The 15,200-nt window shown below is 34.3% G+C and overlaps 1 protein-coding gene across 1 annotated transcript; it reads right to left on the bottom strand.

Annotated features, from left to right (window-relative positions):
* Nucleotides 1-7,464: 7,464 nt before the first annotated feature.
* On the bottom strand, nucleotides 7,465-11,975 carry LOC131634932 (receptor protein-tyrosine kinase CEPR2-like). The gene is made up of 3 exons (XM_058905557.1): nucleotides 11,819-11,975; nucleotides 8,277-11,238; nucleotides 7,465-8,148 (listed from the first exon to the last, which is right to left on the bottom strand). Exons 2-3 carry the CDS (start codon nucleotides 10,807-10,809, stop codon nucleotides 7,772-7,774), a joined length of 2,910 nt encoding a protein of 969 aa, XP_058761540.1. The 5' UTR covers nucleotides 10,810-11,238; nucleotides 11,819-11,975; the 3' UTR covers nucleotides 7,465-7,771.
* Nucleotides 11,976-15,200: the final 3,225 nt, after the last annotated feature.

Raw genomic sequence — 15,200 nt, 5'->3', positions numbered from 1 at the left:
ATTTAATTAAATATGTCAGACTTATGCTTTTAAAAAACCCCACAAAACCTTATAGGCTGACTTATATATTCATATATATATGAAAAATAGGCTAAATAGACCAACCTATATATGTATATATATTAGAAATTAGGTTAAATAGATCGGCCTGAATATATATATATATATATATATATATATATATATATATATATATATATATATGCTGAAGGCTTCATAGGTAAAATGGACTATTTGAAAGTTTTAATGTGAAACAAGCTTTTAAATATGTACAACCGAAAAATAATATTCTGAATTATCAACGAAGACTCCAAAATCTTAAGCACTTCAACTCTTCAGGACTCGCGCTTGGGAGCTATTTATAGTTGGGAAATATAACCCACATCTGATTGAGATAAAAATGCCCCCATCCATATTGGTTTAAGGACCCAAGCAAAGTCGCCCAACCAATCCGCCTAAAATAGCCGAGGCCGCCCAATCTAGTTATATGTCAGTCCGTCGGGGCTCGAACAAACAGACAACGTCCTTAATGGCCATTACGACTCGCATCAATGACATTTAATACCCTTTATGGCTCCCCACGTGACAAGGGAACACGCCTCTAATGAGTCTTCAAGACATTTGATGATCTCCATAATGCTGATTTATCCCTAAAGATGCTATAAAACGAACACTTAAGATGAATGGAAGGGGATCGGAAAACGAGAAATAGATAAACTTCTCTGAGACCTCTCCTATCCCGCATTAGGGAGGTTTTCAATATTGTTCCTCAAACACATTCGGCGCCCGGGCCACACCTGTTTTATTCTCACCGTGTCTGTCTTCCTTCGAAAATGGCTGACAATCTCAAATTCAATCATAATGTCAATAAATAGCGTGAAGTGAAGGGCCAGTATATCATTTGCCATGGCTATCCCATAGAAACGTCCCTTAATTGATGTCAATAGATGGCTTTCTCACACGCAAGTCGATACTGAAAGTGAAGCTCCCAAATTCCACCGTCATTTTCCAATGACTCAGAAAATTGTTGGAGATTTGACTCGGAGATGAGAAAATCACAGCTCTTAGATTGCGGAGGTTGGAGCTTGTGGTATCATACTCGCCACCAGTCAGGAGAACTCCTAATCCAGCTAAAGCGTTTACTACAAAGGCGAGGATACCATACATTACTTAGTCGAGGTTCCCGCATATACCCAAGATCCAGTGATCCCGACAAGGTACCAAACTATTGCGACAGAAGCTTTCATCAGAGTGAAGTAGCGATGTAAAGCCGACGACTATGAATTCAGCCACAAGATTATTTAGATCTTGAAGGAAAATAATTTCAAAGCCGACGACATAAATTTTGGGATCCGGAGAAGTCAAATCGCCTTCGATGGTTGCAGTACTTTGTAATAGCCAGCCTACAAATGTCGGACTGCTGAACGAGGAGTGTAAAACGCCACATCGCCACCACTGCCAACGATTTGCTACTGGCGACAAATCACCAGATTACCCTTAGCCAAATGCCAAAGAGCTCTCGCTGCCATTTCCTTCATAGTTGCCTTAGTCCTTGCGTCTTCAAATTCCCTTCCCTTCTTTGGATTAAGATTAGAACCAGAATTATTATTATTAAGCCATAACAAACGCAACATGAATCGAAATCGCTTTCTTTCTCACAATAACATATTACTTACTATGTTCATCAACTGTTTCCAAAAAGCTAATGAAGCTAAAACTTTTGGATCCAAACCTGTTACCAATACGTATTAGGTTAAAATGCTAGAAGTAAAGATGGGGGAGAAAGCAACACCGAAGAAAACTAGGGTTCGTGAGTCAAACAACAAGCTTAATGAACAAGATGTGGTACACAATGTTGTACCTCTTCAGATAGTTGTTTTAGTTGATGTTTCAACAAAAAATTCTAGGAATATTGACTCGAAGAAGACAAAAACATTTAAAAAGTTAAGTCCCTCTAATAAAGATACCTTTGTGCATGATCTGAGTGATAAGTCTATTGATTTTGTGGCTAATGATGGTGATACAACCATACTGAAAATATTGTTAATTCTGCTGAAACCACTATTGAACCACATGTTAAACCATGTGGCAAAACATTTGTTGAACCTTTTGCTGAAACCACTACTAATTCACACATTGACCACATCTTGATTCATCTGATGAACCAATATTTGATATACGTGTATTTGATACGAATATGAATGATATCTTAAATGAAAGTGATGATTCTTTTGAAGAGTTGGGGGACGAGGACCCTCAAAATGTAGAGTCAGAAGTTCAAGGTGAAAATAATGTGGAAGTTGATGAGGATGATGACATTCCTATTGCCAACATAATGAAGAGAATCATTGAGAATGTAACGAAGACTCAAGACAAAGATACTCAAGAAAAGGCTAAAGAAGTGGTGGATGTGGATGAAGAGATTGAAACTGATGAAGAACATGTTGTTACTGTGATGAAGAGTATATTGATAAGTGCAAATTGTATCTATTTTTGTGTATAAGTTTTGTTGCACAACAGTATCGTTTGAATAAACGTCGATTTGTTTGTAAATACGTTTACTTTATGAATAATTGTATTTTAGTGTAATTGTGTACCGTTTGATAGTTTTAATGTCTTTTTGTAGGTATTCTTGCATACTTGGAGTCTCGAGTAATAAAGTGTCGAAGACACGGCTCCGGATGCGCGTTTTGAAGAAATAAAGAGCCAAAGTTTTGTCAAGCTCGCTGAGCGCAAATTCTAGCACGCCATGGCCTGATTTTATCTCTGGTAGTAGCTGAAGCTTCACACGCTCGCTTAGCGAGATCATTTTTGTCGTTTAATGTAAAATATCTGTGAATAATGTTCAGATAAGTGAAAGCTCGCTTAGCGAGGTCTGCGAGTTTAGAATTGTATATATGTTGTAAAATCACATTTTGTTAGGTTTTATCATCTCTTCTTTGACAAAGTTGAGCTCTGGCGGAAGCGATAAAGCGGCAAGCAAAAAGTAATAGGTTTATTATTACCGGGTGATATGGGTTATATCGTATTGTAGTCCACAGAGATTGATAGAGAAAAACTGTTGTTCAACTATCTCACGTTCTAAGTTTCATGATTGGGTTACGGAAAGTAAATGCAGGAAAAGTAAATAAAAGCAATTAAACAATTTATTGTAGCTTAAGAGAATTCAGTTTGGAATCATAATTCTACTCAACCTGTCGAATACTTAAATCTGAAGTTCTTATCGCAACACACTCGCAATACACATCAAAATCACCAGGCATCGTTCGAGACACCACATCAGTGTCCATTTCTGAAACCCCGACGAAAGCTCAACCGTACCATTCACATCAGCAATTTTCCCAACCGACACAAACAACATGGAGGCATTAAACTCGATACCCATTACGATTATTAGCCTTAAATCCATGTTTGAAATCTAGAAACTAACAGATATCATTCCTAATCAAGATCTATGATGTCCATTTCTAAAACAACACAAACCCGAAGCATTTAAGCAAAAAGATAAAGAACAACACCAATAATGATTTGTAAAGCAAATATATATAAGATCCCAAGATCTACAAATGTACATACAAGAAAGGAAAAATATACATACAAACCCCACCATTGGAATGAGTCACAGAGAAGAAGAAGAACAAATGGAAACTTCTCGTATTGTCGGCACAATCGGAGACCACCCAAGCTCAATCGACATGATGAGCTACCCAATAGTGTTGCTTGAACCTCTAAACTACCAAGAATGGATCAGAGCTCAACTTTGTCAAAGAAGAGATGATAAAACCTAACAAAATGTGATTTTAAAAATATATACAATTCTGAACTCGCAGACCTCGCTAAGCGAGCTATATCTCACTAAGCGAGCTTTCACTTATCTGAACACTATTCATAGATATTTTACACTAAACGAAAAAAATGATCTCGCTAAGCGAGCGTGCGAAGCTTCAGCTACTGCCAGAGAAACAAAATCAGGCCATAGCGTGCTAGAATTTGTGCTCAGCGAGCTTGACAGAACTTTGGCTCCTTATTTCGTCAAAACGCGCATTCGGAGCCGTGTTTTCGACACTTTATTACTCGAGACTCCAAGTATGCAAGAATACCTACAAAAATACATTAAAACTATCAAACATTACACAATTACACTAAAATACAATTATTCGTAAAGTAAATGTATTTACAAACAAATCGGCGTTTATTCAAACAATACTGTCAAAAAGTATAGATAAGTGCAACAAAACTTATACACAAAAATATATACAATTTGCACTTATCATATATCTAGGTCTATTGTTGATAGGGTAAAAGGGAAGAAGAAGGAGAAAGATGTACATCCCAAATACCCATGAAGGATAATGTAACTAAGAAGCAAAAAACTCTAAAAGGAAAGTTTGTGACAAAGATAAGAATGGTAGAAAGTAAAGTTGTTGAAAAGAAGTGTCTACAGAGAAATCTTGTACAATCAAGCGACTCTAAGACAGATGGTGAACAAGATGTCTAGGACACTGTGTCCACCATAATAAGAAAGGTTGGCGGAAAGAGAATTCATGTGAATGTCCATGTTGCACCCATGTAAAATGTGTCACTTCATTCTGAAACAAGTGTTCAGAAGTGAAAATATGTATTTTAAAGAAGGATTGCAGCTGAGAAATAGCTAGTACAAGAAGCTCTTAAGTGCAAAGAAATCATAAATTTACTAAGAGTTGCTGGATTAATGAAGACAGTTACTAATATTGATCCTTGCTATGAAAAACTAGTCAAGGAGTTTATTATGAACATTTCTTCTGAGTGTAATATTGAAGGAACAAGGAGTATAGAATGATATATGTAAGAAGAAAGTGTGTGAAGTTTTCACCTTCCATCATTAATGACTTTTTGGGTAGGACTAAGTCTGCAGGGTCAGATAAGGTTCCCTCCATTAACAAGATAGTTAAGGAAATAAACGGTGTGCAAGTAAAGTAATGGCCCAAGAAAGGTTTATTCTCTAGCGGAGGCTTAAGTGTGAAGTATGCTATTCGGAATAGGAACGATGCAGCAAATTGGACACCCACAAATCACAGCTCAAGTATAACCACTACTTTGGCCAAACTTGTTTTCAAAATAGGAACCAAGACAGAGCTGAATTTTGGAGATTATGTTTTTGAGAAAATTATGAAACATGTTGATGCTTTTGCTGTGAAGCTACCCATAACGTTTCCTTGTTTACTAACTAGAATTATCTTGAATCAACAACCTAAGGTTGTGTATCTAGAAAAAGCTCAATACAAAAATGCAGGGCCACTAACACTTGATTATAAGCTGTTTGTCGGAACACATGTTCCAAACATTATGGTGAGAAGGCACCAAGGTCAATCTGTTTATGGGAACTCTTCTCCTTTATCCAAGTCTACAAGAAATGATGTGTTGGTTGAGCTCATTGAGGTTTCCAAATTCCTTCATAAAACCATTAGAGAAAGCACCATTAGGAAGAAGAATATGGATGAATTGATCAAAATGATGACCAAAGAGAAGGAAGTTTAGGAAGAGGAAGAAGCTAGTAGTAAGGAAGAAGAAGAAACTCCAAGTGAGGAAGAGGATGCTAGCTTTGAAGACTAAAGACCTTTGGCTGGAGATGTGGTTGGTTTCTGTTGAGTGCAACATTTTGTGTTTGTTGTTTTGATTAAGTTCCTTTTGGCCCTTGTATATTGGCATGTTATATTTTTCTTATTGTTGGTTCTGTATTAGCCCTTTAACTATGACCATGGTTCTACACTATGACAATAATTCTAGTTATTGCAAATTTGATTCTATGTTCTGATCTTGGCATGTTATTTTTACTATGGTTATTTTTCCTATCTATATCTTTGCCAAATTATGGCAAATATGGGGAGTAATAGAGGGATTGATTAATGGTCTGATATTATGATGATGGGTACATATGTTCTAATTCTGATCTGATTAGCAGCCACCTTGCATGATCTCTGATTATTCCCGTTGTTGTTGTGTATGTTCACTTGTGGTGTGCTTGTTGTGCATACTCATTTTTATGATTTTTTTTGAAGATTTTCACTTAGAGATTATTAAGTTGTTTTTAGCCAAAACTTGCCAAAGAGGGATATTGTTATTCCTTTGATTGGCTACTTTAAGTAAAACAACATGAGCAACAAGATGTAAATTGTGAAGAGACATCATGTAGGACAAGTTGTTATAGCGTGTGTGCATCATTGGCCTCATGTTGTTAGTCAGTTTTTGTGAGTAAATATGTGTGATTCTAGTATATTTCAAGGAAATTTGTTGTTGTATCTTTTAGCAATATGTTATTTAGTAAGATTTGCTAAAAAGATTTTCCATGATAAAATTGAATTAAATTATATTTAATTTACAAACAAATCAAATCTCTTGGTGAATGTATTTGAAAAGCAAATCAAATCTTCATCAAAATCAAATCAGTTGGTATCAATTCAAATGTCCATTGGAGAAAAGACCAATAGATGAGTTGTTATATATATAGAGTCATCTTAACAACGAAAGTATCACGAGCAAAAGTTAAAGATCTGGAGTGTTAGGTTTTGTTATTTTAGTCTAGGTAATTGTTTCTTTTTGTGCACCTCTATAACGCCTAAGTTCAAAATCTAAGACGTGGAGGTTGGTTATGTTAGTTAAGTTGTAATTCAACAATCCTTGACATGTTTTATGTATTGATCGCTAGGGTTAGTGATTAAGACAAAGTGAGAGTGATTCGCATATTTAGGGGAGTGCTAAATAGAAAGACACATGCAATATTAGGTAGATAGGCATTGAACAAGATTTATTCATTTAAAATTGATTGTACTGAAACTATTGAGAGTACATTTCTTTTCTTGGGTTAGAACCCCTCAAATATAAGTGATGTTGCACCGAACTGAATAAACAATTCTTTATGTTCTTTATTGCTCAATGATTTGTTTTGTGGTATTTAATATTCTGATATACCGTATGTCCTAGACATTGGATTTAACCTCTATCGTAGCAAAGTAGAATTTCAAATATTTTTATTTCAATTTCTTCCCTCGATGTCACTTGGGTAACAACTTATATAACAACTTAATCATATTAAATAACAACCAAGAATTAACGTTTAAATAATGTATGACCTCACATTCCTTTAATCACAGTCCTTTCATTTATTTTTATTTCAATATAAATAACCTTACATGATATAAAACTCATACTCATGATTACAAACCATAAAACTAATACACATGATTACAAACGACATTTTTCACAAACCCTACTAAAGAAATACATAACATCTAATACGAGCAATCTCATACTCTCCCTGATATACAAATGTTGGACGTTGGAAACAGAGTAAAAGACTACAAACTTGAAATTATTGCAAGGAAAGTGTACCCCCATAACTTTGAAAGGTGGTGAGAAATCCCACCATACCTTCGAAGACTTCAAGAGTTAAAATAGAAAACTCAGTGTATGGATAATTTCGAAAACTTCTCAAAAACAAATCAACTTAGGAATACCTCTTTTGGTCAGCCATATAGCAAAGACACATCATAGAGAATTAAAGAAGTGCATATAAACTAATAACAGCTGAATCTAAACCATTGACAATATCTAATGACATAGGATTATTTGACAGCATGAGTACAGGTTTCCTTGAAAATTCAGGTAAAATCAATTTCCAATTAATAATAATACATGATATACATTTCTAACCCTTCTTAAAAACATAATAATTATTATCATATATTACATCTCAACAAAAGTCCACTTCAACCGAAAAACAACTTGCAAAAATTCAAATTGTATCTTTCGACATTAAATCTTTCTCAAAACCGTGTCTTTTATTTTTCTTCTTGGAAGGTTCAGAAGCAACAAGCATCTTAACAACATCTCTCATTGTAGGACGCAATGTCGGAAGCTTGTTTGTGCACTTGATAGCAATTTTCAACACTTTTATCATATCTTCGACACAATGTGCTGATGCAACTCTCGCATCAAGAATGTTGAGTACACTTTCGCGCTCATGCAGATTACTCAGAACCCAAAAAACAATGTCTTTTGCTTCTCCGTATTCTTCTTCAACAGCTTTTCTTCCAGATACTAACTCTAACAGTACTACTCCGAAGCTGTACACATCGCTTTTGTCAGTTACTTCAGTTGAATAAGCGAGTTCTGCATAAAACACAACAGAATATATATAAATAAAATGTCACAAATAATGAATGTATAAAACATGAGATAGTTTTGAAACTACAAACAATGTATTGAAACTTCTGGTTGAAAGCATGATCAGAACATACCTGGAGCAATATAACCATGTGTGCCAGCAAAAAAGCTAAGACCCGTCTGAGTTTGTTCGGCAAACCTTGCAACACCAAAATCAGCAATTTTCGCTTCATATTCTTGATCAAGCAAGATGTTGCTCGATTTTATATCCCTATGAATAACAGATGGACAACAATCATGGTGCAAATAGCAAATCCCTTTCGCACCTCCCAACGCGATTTTATACCTCTGATTCCAATCCCATGCAACCTTCTCATCTTTTACATTTCTATGCAGAGCTTCGAAAAGATTACCATTTGGCATATACTCGAAAACTAAAAGATTGGTTCCTCCTTTGAGAAAACAAGCATAAAGTTTAAGTATATTTCTATGCCTAATCTTCCCTAAAATCTCCATTTCCGCGACCAAAATCCTCATGCCGTCGCCATTCTCTAGCTGCTTCACGGCCACTACCATTCCGTTTTTCTTCAACGCGACTCGATAAACCTTTCCCGTACCACCGTGGCCGATCAAATTATCTTCATCCAAGTTACCTATTTCATCAGCATCAATATCCACTTTGTGAAAAGATGCTTGCTTCCATTTCTTTTGACTTGCTTCCTTCTGACGTTTTAGCATCTTTTTCGCTTTTCGAATCCTCATTCTTCGACAGATCAAAACCGCAGCGAGGAAGATAACAGCAATGACCAAGAGCAATATATATTTATAGCCAAAGAAAGCTCTTCTACGAGCACGATCATTACCACAAACCTTCAAAACAGAATTTACCGTACTGCTCGGCATTTTGTCAACACATAAACCTTTGTTTCCCGCAAAAGCTTTCTCTCCGCCGATAACAAGTATCCCGAACGGAATTCCGCCAGAAAGCAGATTATCAGAAAAATCAATTGAACTTAGTTTCATTTTGTCCAAATTATCAGGAATCGAACCTGTTAACTTGTTTCGAGACAAATTCAACGAGTTCAACGAACTCATAAGCGAAACCGAGCTCGGAATACTTCCTGACAGAGAATTCAATGCAAGATTCAAATCCACAAGCCTTGAACATTGGCCTAACTCCTTAGGTATTAAACCAGTTAAAGAATTTTCCTCCAAATGCAAAGTGGATAACTGTTTCAATAATCCAACTTCATGTGGAATTTCACCAGAGAAATTGTTGTTGCTCAAGTAAAGTTTCTCCAAACTTACCAATTTTCCGATTTCGGACGGAACCTTACCAGAAAACTTGTTGTTCATCAAAACAACCTCAGTTAAATTTGTTGAGTTACCAATCTGTGAAGAAACTTCACCACTGAAATTGTTAAACCCGAGATCAATTATCTTCGCATTCGGAAGCGACCAAACGCCGTTCGGAATTTTTCCGGACAAAATATTCCTACTGATCCTCAATCTCTCTAATGATTTGCATGAAGCATAAGATTCAGAAACATTACCAGTGAAATTGTTTTGCAATGCAAGCAGAAGTTTCAACTTTTGCTTCTCACACAAGTACTTTGGGAAAAAACCTGAAAACTGATTCTCAGATAAGTCGATGCTTTCGAGCGGAGAAAATCGGCCGAAATTCTCCGGAATCGAACCGGTGAAACGGTTTCTGTAAACCGAAAAGCCTCTGAGATTCTCCATATCACCGAATCCAACAGGAATCTCACCAGAAAAGTTGTTATCATAGAGCTGAAAAACAGCCAAATTCACCATATCACCAATTCTCTTAGGCAATTCACCAAACAGGTTGTTTGCAGAAATATCAATCTCTTGCAAATTGGTTAAATTCGCAAGCTCTTCCGGTATTCGGCCGGTCAAATTGTTCGAAAACAACTCGATTTTGTACACATTCTTCAGCTTCGAAATCGATCTAGAGATGTTTCCAGATAGCTTGTTTCTTGACAAATCCAAAGTCTCTAGTGCTTCCATTTCATACACTGATTCTGGAATCTCTCCAACCAAATGTGCACCACCAAGGTAAAGCCATGTCAAGTTCTTCAAACTCCCAACACTCTTTGGAATCATACTTCCAGCAAAAAGATTTTCTCCGAGACCAAGCGAATTAAGTCCGGTTAGATTCCCTATCCAGCCAGGGATTCTCCCGGTGAAAAAGTTCGCCGAGAGATCAAGAACACGGAGGCTTCTTAGTCCAGAAAAATCCGGAATCGGACCAACCAGTTCGTTTCCGGATAAATTCAAAACTCTGAGGTGTGTGAATTCGGTTACTTCTGGCGGAAGTTTCCCCGAAATGGAGTTGGATGGTAGTGAAAGGACTTGCAGGCTATGAAGTATTGAGATTGATGGAAAAATTTCGCCTGAGAGCAAGTTATCGTCTAAGGAGATTTCTGTGACTTTGGAAGATGGTGGATCACATGTGATGCCATGGAAGTTGCATGGAGTGTTTGTATTATTCCATGAAGCTAATGTGTTCGACGAATCGATTAAATGATCTTTGAATTGGAGAAGTGCTTGTGTTTCAGTTGTTTGAGATTTGCAAGGAGGGAAAATGAGTGATAAAATTGCTATGAAGTTGAAAAGGTGAATGAAGTTGGAAGTGTTGGCCATTGAAACAAAGTTGGAAGGACTATGTTGTTGATGTGGTTTGAAAACTACGGTCGCGCCATGATGATCTTTGATTTTGCGGAGGGAATTGTGGTCGAATGCGGCTAGTTTATATGAAGTTCATGGACAAAGTTGTTAACAAGATTCAAAAAGCGGACGTGTGTAACGTTTTTTGAATTTGCAGAGAATCACGGTCAAATGCAAGTGATGATGCACGAAAGTTGTTGATAAGGTTTTAAACACGGTTGTATCGCAATGTTTGATATTGCAGAGAATCGTGGTGAAATGGAGGTAATGCAACTTCAATGGTCGGATGTTGAGGTAAATAAACTCTGATGTCGTGACTCTGATTGTGGTCGTCGTGTGAACGTGGATGATATTTGATTTGAAGATGGATGATCAATGAAGCATTATTGAAGGAGTGTCACAATCCTAATAAACATTAAAAGATATTAGAATACAAAAATCAGACATAGTGACATTAGTAAATAGTGCAATGCAAAGAAAAAAACAAATAGTGATTAGGTAAGACCAAAAAAATTAAAAGATGAAGTTGAAATGTCAATTTTGTTAGTGTGTGTAAAGAATGATTGAACTTTCATTATTATGATTCTAATCAAAGAATTGAAGAAAGAGATAATAATGCTTTGAAGTCACTCATTTCACACATCTTTTGCAAGCACTAGTAATTTCTATTCTAATCTATTTTGCTCTAAATGCAAGGCACATATAATAATTGTATACACTTTTTTTTCTCTTTAATCATGAGTTACTTATTACTACTATTATAGCAACCATGTGGATTTTGGAAATTTAGATAGATGATAGGAGTAACTTTTTTGGATGCTTCTTTTGATAATAGTATAATAATGATAGTAAGAAATTGTTAAAGCTTCAAATTTAGAATGATAGTAAGAAATTGTTAAAGCTTCAAATTTAGAATGATGAACACTCTAATATTGGAAAGAGAAGAATTAAAAAATGAGATAGTATTAAAATTTGATTTTCTAACCTGATTTTCAGTGTGAGGAAGTGTTTCTTCTTGTGTTTTTTTGTTTTATGAAGGAAGTGAATTGTGAGTGAAAGTGAGAATAGAAAATGGTGTTTTTATAAGAGAAAACTTATGATTGGAATAACGTGGGAAATTATGAAATGTGTGCTTATTAGTCGGTAACCAAGAAGTGAAAAGAAAATAGAATTATTATTTGATTGGTGCATGCATTAGTGTAAGAAGTGGCCATGGCCATAACATTAATTAGTGGTGTAGATACATTATGTTGTTTTGGATATTTTAGTTTTGGAAGATTCCAAAAGGTCACATTATAGAGAGATGAGTCACCAAACATGAAACTTAGAAAGACAAATGTGACACTATCTCCATCTCCATCTCCATCTCCATCTCCATCCATAATTAATATATTGTTTTAGTTACATGTGAAACTTAGAAAAACAAATGGGATATGTGTCTAGTTTAATTTTTATCTTTTAAAATAAGCTAATAGTATTACTAAGAGACATGTTTTAGAAATACACCTAATACTACATGCATTTTTATATTTAAAGACAATCTTTGAGAAAACTTATAAGATTTTTTCAGTCCAAATTATAAAAATATGTTACACTCAAATTTAATTAAAATTTAATAATAATGCAAAAAATATTTATTTTATATTTTATTATAATTTTTCATTTTATCTTTTTCACAAATATCAATGGACAAGTATCTAAAAACATATAGATGAGATGATAAAATATTTTTTAAAATTTGATGGACACAATACAAACTTTATGGACACATTAATATTAAATTCTCTTGAATTTGCATAAAGTTAAGATTTTGAAATTTTAAATAAATTTAAGTTTTTTAAAATTTTTGCAAATTAATAAAATGAAAATTTGAAAATTTAAATAAACTGAATTTATAAAAAGAGTGTAAGTGAATTAAAATTTGCAGAAGTTTAAATAAATTCAATTTATATTATCTTTATATAAAATAATAATTGAGAATTTAATTTCAATTTGATATTTTAATACTTTTGAGATGTAATCAAATTTGAAAATTATAAATGAGATTGGGAACATAAAGAATAGTTAGTGGGGCTACATATTGTCCACTCAACAAAAGATAGAATGAGAGAGAAATATAGTGGCGGGAACTTGACAAAATACTTTTTCAAGTCTAATTATTAAATATAAGCCAAAAAATATATATGTGTATTAGTCTTAAAAAAATAAAACAAATGTCGACAAATCCAACAAAATATCAACAATTTCTTCTATATTTAATGCTATTATTTTTAAGTTATCATAGAATAAATTAATGTGAAAGGTAATTTGAAAAATATGGTTATTTTTATCATTTTGAGAAAATTATATCAAATAAACCACTTTTAAAAAATGAAAATTGTTATAAAATTAACCAAAACAATATAGAGATGAAGGAGAGATGAAGGAGAGAAAGAGTAGAGAAAATGTAATATTGTATTATCATCTTTCAAGTGTACTTTACATTGTAATATGGGTCTCTATTTATAGGACTCAAGGGAGATAGAAAATCACACATATTAAACACATATTAAGTATGGAATATGAAGATGAAGAACTAGGAGATGGATGGACATCCACTAATATAAATATTCATAACACTCCCCCTTGGATGTCCATTGAGGATATGCCTCGTTAAAACCTTACTAGAAAAAACCCAGTAGGAAAAATTCTAGTGAAGGAAAAAGAGTACAATATCCCTTGAATATGAATTGCCTTGTTAAAAACCTTACTAGGAAAACCCAATGGGACAAAACCATGGTGAAAGAAAAAAGAGTGCAAAACATATGTATTTCTCCCCCTCATGCCGACATTTACATGTGAGACGATATTCTTTGTAGTCGTTGCTTAAAATTTCTTCTTGGAAGTGACTTCATGTAGTGGTAATAGTTATGCAGGATTTTATGAAGTTGTTGTCATGATTTGTTTCATAGATCTCCATGAAATAGTTGTACCATCACATGTAAATAAATAACCTCTTTCTGATCTACCATTGTGAGAATCTGACAAGTAACCTACATCTCTAAGATAATGAAGTATATGGTTGACCGCTTTCCAATTTCTTTGTGTAGATGAATAATTCTATCTTACTTATAGATTGACCGCAAATGATATATCATGATGTGTGTATTTAGCAAGGTGCATTAGTACTCCAATTTCACTAAGATATGGTACTTCAGGACCAAGCAATTTTTATCCTTTTCTCGAGACCTAAAAAGATCTTTCTCCACATCTAATGATCTAACAATCATATTGGAGTAGGAAACATGTGACATTTGTTCATATAGAATCATTTCAACACTTGTCTATATAGCCTTCTTGATGTACAAATATTCTTTTGTCCACATGCTCAATTTGCAAACCTATACATATTTTGTCTTTTCTAGGTCCTTCATCTCAAACTCTTTATTTAAGCAATTTATAGCTTTTGGAAGCTCTTCAGGAGTTTCAATAATACTAATGTCATCCACATAGACAACTATTATTGCAAATACTTTTCCACACCATTTTATGAAAATACAAGGACAAATTGAGTTATTAGTATATTCGTCATTTAGTAAATATTCACTGAGGCGATTATACCACATGCATCCAGATTCTTTCAGCCCATAGAGAGACTTGTTCAATTTTATGTAGTAGTTTTCTCGAGATCCACAACTACGTGCCTCTGGTATATTGAACCCTTTAGGGAGTTTCACATAAATGTCACTATTAAGTGAACCATATAAATAAGATGTCATTACATCCATCATGTTCAAGTTATGCCCTTCATGTGTTACAAGGCTAATTAATTATCAAAAATCGATTGAATCCACTACAGGTGAATATATCAAAATTAATCTTAGGTCTTTGTGAAAATCATTGAGCAATAAATCAAACTTTATATCATTCTTATTTTTCTTTTTCACAAAAACTCATTTATATCACATTAGTTTCACATCTTGAGGTGTTCGGACTACAGGTCCAAAAGTGAGTTACTTGTAAAGTGAGTTTAGTTCTTCTTCAATTAAATATATTTATTTTGGCCAATTCTCACTTAGTCTAAAATCTTTAATAGACTTTGACTCATGATCCTCGTTATCATTGATCACTTTTAGCGCTATATTGTATACAAAGACATTGTCAATATTGACTTTATTTGGTTATCTCAATTTCGGTTCCATTTCATTTCATCCATGACATAATTTATCGAGATCTCTTTATTTCATATTTCAAGTACTTGATTTGTTCTTCTGGAACTGAAAGTAAAATTAGGTCATAGTGCTCTTAGCATTTTCATATCCTCACTTGGGTCATCTTTAGTTTCTTTTCTTGGTAGAGGACTTTTAATATTGGAACCGACTTTCATA

The sequence above is a fragment of the Vicia villosa genome, unplaced genomic scaffold, assembly GCF_029867415.1.
Source record: "Vicia villosa cultivar HV-30 ecotype Madison, WI unplaced genomic scaffold, Vvil1.0 ctg.001383F_1_1, whole genome shotgun sequence".
Lineage (NCBI taxonomy): Eukaryota > Viridiplantae > Streptophyta > Magnoliopsida > Fabales > Fabaceae > Vicia > Vicia villosa.
Note: the sequence above shows the minus strand (reverse complement) of the source record. Positions and strands in the feature narration are given on the sequence as shown.